The sequence below is a fragment of the Corylus avellana genome, chromosome 8, assembly GCF_965113065.1.
Source record: "Corylus avellana chromosome 8, dhCorAvel1.hap1.2, whole genome shotgun sequence".
In the NCBI taxonomy this organism is placed as follows: Eukaryota; Viridiplantae; Streptophyta; class Magnoliopsida; order Fagales; family Betulaceae; genus Corylus; species Corylus avellana.
This window is the reverse complement of record NC_142497.1, coordinates 14605331-14610748: the sequence shown is the minus strand read 5'-3', so window position 1 is coordinate 14610748 and position 5418 is coordinate 14605331. Positions and strand designations below refer to the sequence as shown.

At 37.1% G+C, this 5418-nt stretch overlaps 1 protein-coding gene across 1 annotated transcript; it reads right to left on the bottom strand.

Moving 5' to 3' along the window:
• Positions 1-919: 919 nt before the first annotated feature.
• Positions 920-4687, bottom strand: LOC132162973 (protein CNGC15b-like). Its single transcript, XM_059573181.2, has 7 exons — positions 4659-4687; positions 4069-4576; positions 3289-3501; positions 2648-2943; positions 2025-2136; positions 1644-1880; positions 920-1564 (listed from the first exon to the last, which is right to left on the bottom strand). The coding sequence occupies exons 1-7, from the start codon at positions 4685-4687 to the stop codon at positions 920-922; spliced, it is 2040 nt and encodes a 679-aa protein (XP_059429164.2).
• Between the last annotated feature and the right edge of the window lie 731 nt (positions 4688-5418).

The following is a 5418-nucleotide window of genomic DNA, read 5'->3' as shown; positions in this document are numbered from 1 at the left end:
TCGACAAGGCAAGCAGTTTGCATAAATTCATTTATCCAACTTCCCTCCCAAAAAAAGAAAACTTTACTTAAAACCTTTGAACTACCATATATTTTGAAAAAACTCCAAAATTTCAAAAACTCTAAATTGCATTCCCTGAACTTTTAATTTGATGTAATGTACCATCTCCGTCAAATTTTAAATGTTAAAAGTGATAAAATGACTTTTATACCCCTTACATTTTTTTTTTTATAAAAATCTAAATTTACCCTTATTTTTCAAATTAAAGAAAAAAAAGGAAAATCGAAGGGTAATTTGGTCTTTTTTAGTAATTTTCGTTAGGGTTAACGGCTAAATATGACGGATGGAGGTCAATTGAATCAAGTTGACATTTCAGATAGTTAAATTGAGAGTTTTTAAAATTTGAAGATTTTCTCAAAACACGTGATAGTTCAGAGGTGCAAAGTAAAGTTTTCCGAAAACAAAAAAACAAAAAAAGCAGCAACCATGTACATAATAATTAGGGGAAAATGCAGTTTACCCCCGTGAAGTTTCAGGGGTTTTTCAATTTTAACCCCAAAGTTCAAAAATTGGCAATCTACTCCCCTGAAGTTTCAAAAATTGGCAATTTAAACCTTCCGTTTAATTTTTCCGTTAAATTGGACGGAATTTTTTTAAAAAAAGCCTAAGGGCAATGATGTAATTTCATAGATTTTCGTCAATTTTAACGGAAAAATTAAACAGAAGGTTTAAATTGCCAATTTTTGAAACTTCAGGGGGGTAGATTGCCAATTTTTGAACTTTGGGGTTAAAATTGAAAAACCCCTGAAACTTCACGGGGGTAAACTGCATTTTCCCCTAATAATTAACAATCCACTCGCTAGTTTGAAGGGAAGTTGTAGAGTTTGTGTTGCAAATGTTACTTGTACATGAAATTAATTCAATCAAAATAAGGCTCTGGGGGCTTCTGCAGCGAGTTGACAACATTGGAATCCATTCGAGCAGACTGGGTGCCAGCCAGCCTACTTCTCGTCCTCTTCAATAGATCGTCCGCATACCTGGACCAGAACGACTCCTTTGCACTCTCCCCAGGAGCATGGGGGTGAGCCATTTGCTTAAACTTTCTATTCCTGCGCCACGCTGCCTGTATGAAACACGCTGCCCACGCCCGCCATTGATGCGAGTAGAACCTGAAAGTGTGTCTAAGCTGTTTGCTATGCAGTCTTCGAAATTGCGAGGCCACAAATTTCAAGTCCTCTGCTACAAGAGCAAACGCCTCTACTTCAGTTATGGCCTTCACCGTTCTTGTGGACGATGGAAGGATGACGGGCGGGCGCGGGTCTAATGCCCAGTTAAGCAGCTCTTCACCGCAGAAATCACCGGGGCCTATCCGGCAGGAGTTGTAGAAATCAGAGCGGCCGCCATCGGTGGTGCAAGAGTCGAGATGCCCTCGAATTACGAAGAGCATCTGATTCACAGGATCGCCTTCCCGCACAAGGAACATGCTTTTCGTGCACAATGCTGGCTTAAGCCTCTCGCATATCACGTCTAGTATTGTTTCATCCATTTGATTGAACAGTGGGACCTATATTTGAATTCCCATTAACCCATATTATCGTTTTCTATGAAGAATTTAATTCAATTAATTTATGATTCAAACTTACTCGTCGGACTAAAGAGAGGCAGAGATGACGTTTGATTTCTCGCCGGAGATCAGTAGGGAGGGTATTGAGAAGCTCTTCTTCATGCACCCCTCTAGTAGCCAACCACTTATATTGATCGTACTCCCGAACAGATTGCCTTAGCTCCGGCGGCAATTGCCTGTGATGCATCCATTGCTCTGTATCAGTTCTCCTTATCCTCCACTCTTCTAGCCGCAGTGTCGTTGATTGCAGGTATCTCTGCGCTACAAATGGGGTCGTCGTTATAATTACCATATATCTTCTAAAACCAATCCAAGGATTTAGTTCTAAATTTCTCAGAAAGATAAAAGTTTTGCATTAGATATTGGTTTAGGGAAATGATCAGTCATGTGGGGTACGTACTTGCATATTCCCAATGAAGAGCGCAAACAGAACCAGCCCTTGGGTGGCGACAATGATGGTGAAAAGTATCTCTCCAATGTAAGTGGTTGTAGTAAGATTTTGTCCTGTAGAACTGCGTACAAACTCTTTTTTGTAAGTTAATTGCGCACACAGTGATGAAAGAAAAACACTTAAAAAAGAGTAAAATTGCATCCATGGAAATGAAATTGAGATCCAAGTAACCCGAGGGGTTGGCTCTTTTTGAGTGTTTCTCATGGTCTCAGGATCAGATTCACTGAATCCAAACTGCTTTAGAGGCCAACCTCTCGGGCTTTTGATCAAAGTAACCCCAACCGATGATCAATCATTGTAACCCCAACCGATGATCAATCATCCGTTTCATTATTGTGTAATACTAAAATAGTAAGAGTCACTCCAAGAATGATGTTAGTTTTAAAATTACCATTGACCTTATGATTGATAATTATTAAATTTTGATCGTATAATGATTTTAAAAGCTACCTCAATCTTAAAGTGACATAAGAAGAATACAAGAGTGACTCTTAGAATTACTCTTAATTATTACGTGCCTGAGAAAATTGAAGAAAGATATTTTAAAAATTTGTGTAATGAGGAATAGGTACCTCAACTGCTGCAAGCCCCACCACAAACCGTAAAAGTACTTGTTGAAGAAACCAGAGCCAATAACATTTGAGGTCACTGCATTTACATATATACCGTACTGATAAAAGTTAGCATTTGGATTGCATAGATTTGTGACATTTGTTGAGTTGACCCAGTTAAGCCTTGGAAGGTCGTTAACCCTGCGGCAATCGAAGAAGACGTTTTGGCAACCTATTGATTGCTCCAAATTGCACGCACTTCTCCAGCATGCTTCTTGTCGCTGAACTGATAGAATGTACCACCATGCCCCTGAAATCTTTTTCACATGCAAACAACACCAATATTAATGGGTTTCGACTTATTTCATTGATCACCTTATCAACAATATCTCCATTGAATAACAAAATTCTTATAATATACGAATTAATCAATCACCAGTTTGTGAAACCGAAAAAGGGTATTTGATAAATCAGGTTTTAATGTTCTAGGTTTCAAATTTTATTTTTGTTATAATTATAATATAGTTTTATAATATAGATGGTATTTTATTATTATTTATAAATGTCTAAAAGAGAAAAGAAAAAAAAAAAAGTATTTGGAGGCAAGCTCCAACCAATTAGCACAAGGTGAAAAGAGATAAAAGGAGTTTGTTTAAACTCACATGGCTCCCTAAAAGGTAAAGCATAAGATTGTAAGCAGCTCCTGCCCATGCTGTTTCACTGACAACACCAGTTGCATCAATAATTTGGGATGAGAGAGGATATATAAGAAGCACTCTTGGAAGGTATTGGATCATCATTATAAACCAAAGAGATATCTTTTTCACTGCCACTACACTTCCGCCAATATTAGGTATAACTACCCAAGTTAACACCTGCAACATATACATTAATTATAATTATTACGTCAAACCTCAAACCTCAACGGTATTATGTAACGCATGAACTCATTCTTATACCTAACCAAAAAATATATAAATAAATAAAAAAGTAAAAGGGATAATTTTCTTTGGACCCTTGAACTACTACGTGTTTTGAGAAAATTCTCACAAATTTAAAAAACTCTCAATTTTACCCTTTGAACTTTCAATTTGATGTAATTAACTCTATCCGTCACTTTTTGCCGTTAAACCCTAATGGAAACTACTAAAAAGACTAAATTACCATTATTTTTTGTTTTGTTTAATTTAATTTTCAATTTAAAATTAAGAATAAATTTGAAATTTTATAAAAGTGTTTAAAGGATATAAAAGTCATTTCATTACTTTTAACTTTCATAATTAATAACTGAAAGAGGAAGATAGATTGCATCAAATTCAAAGTTTAACGAATGAAATTAAGAATTTTTGAAATTTTGAAGGAAATCACGTGGTATTTAGAAGTTGTTTCTGAAATTTCTCCAAAAAAAAAACAAAAAATTTTGTGTGGGCCAGGGTACGTACCTGAGGAAGGGGCAGGGCAGCGATGAGATCGATCCAGAAGTCTCTTCGGAGGTACCTGAAGGCAACCTTGGAGGGATCAATGATGAGCTCCCCTCTCCCAAACACGCGGGAAGAAGGTGCCACGTAGGCTGTATGGAACCGAACAAACATGTGAATGACGTAAAAGACATCACCCAGGGATCGTATGATTGTGAGGCTGATTTTGAGCGTCGTCCCATTTTGTATGCAGACCGCCGGCGGCACTCTCACTTCCGGGATGAACAAAAACAGTGGATCCACGAACAAAGAGACAAGACATGCCGCTAAGAATATCTTGCTCCATTGGCTGATGGCTTTTCCTCGTGGGTCCAGAATCTTGCTCTTCTCCTTCTCGTAGTCCTCGGAAAATACTCTGCTTAGGACTTTGGCTTTGAAACATTTTCCCGTCTCCTTCCTGTTATTTAGATTCATCATCACTTCATCTCCACTGATTCCTGGTAGGTTTCCCATTTCCACATCATCTTGAACTCTGAATAAAAATAATTAAGCATGAAATTAATTAATACCCTATTTGAAAATATGAATCATGTAATATTTAAGAAACTACATACCTTTTGAGCCTCGAATTACTGTGACCCATCCTGATGATGTTCATCCAAAATTAAGTTGAAGATTTCATGAAAAGAGAAGGCGAGCAAGACCTTGTGGTGACCAAAAGTTAAAGACTTTGCCACCTTTTATGGCCAAAAGAAAGATACGTGACCAATCCCACATGAACACTTGTCTACGGTACTGTATACCAAGGCGGGTCGTAATTAAAATACATTCTATATATTTGGAATTAATAAACTATAAATATATAATACCTAAATTAATGTTAGAAACTACACAATTTTACCATGCATGTTAAAAAAAATATATATTTTATCTAACAACTCTGAGATGCTGAATTTCAAGTCAATTAAAACTTCAATCGACATGGGTGTATTGATCGATCAACGTTGAAATTCATAATGTCAAAGAATCCTGTAGGTTTATTTTATTATTTACAGTTCAAGGTCGTAGTTGCTGAGCACGTTAATTAAGTTTAGCAGTGCGTCATTCATATATATATATATATATATGGAAGGGGAGGCGTACGTACCTGCTCTATAAGATGTCGAATTTAATTTATTTCATGGTGGGGAAGTGATGCCCAAATCATGCGGGTAACATCTGGTGCAGGTACGAGGTTCAGAGAGAGAGAGAGAATAGAGCGGGTGATGCGGAAAGTGCCGTCTGAGGGAGATTTAGTTGTGATGAATGAGTCGTGCTATGCGCGCCAGCGTCGGCCAAAAATTAAAAATAATAATAAAAAAAAATGCAGTTATA

What these genes read in the sequence shown, in the direction of transcription:
- LOC132162973 (XM_059573181.2), bottom strand. Translation starts at nt 4,687, where the DNA reads ATGGGTCACAGTAATTCGAGGCTCAAAAG. An exon ending in AGTAATTCGAGGCTCAAAAG is followed by an intron (nt 4,577 to 4,658) that starts GTATGTAGTTTC and finishes ATTTTTATTCAG; the next exon opens with AGTTCAAGATGATGTGGAAA. An exon ending in TGGGGCTTGCAGCAGTTGAG is followed by an intron (nt 2,137 to 2,647) that starts GTACCTATTCCT and finishes GTTTGTACGCAG; the next exon opens with TTCTACAGGACAAAATCTTA.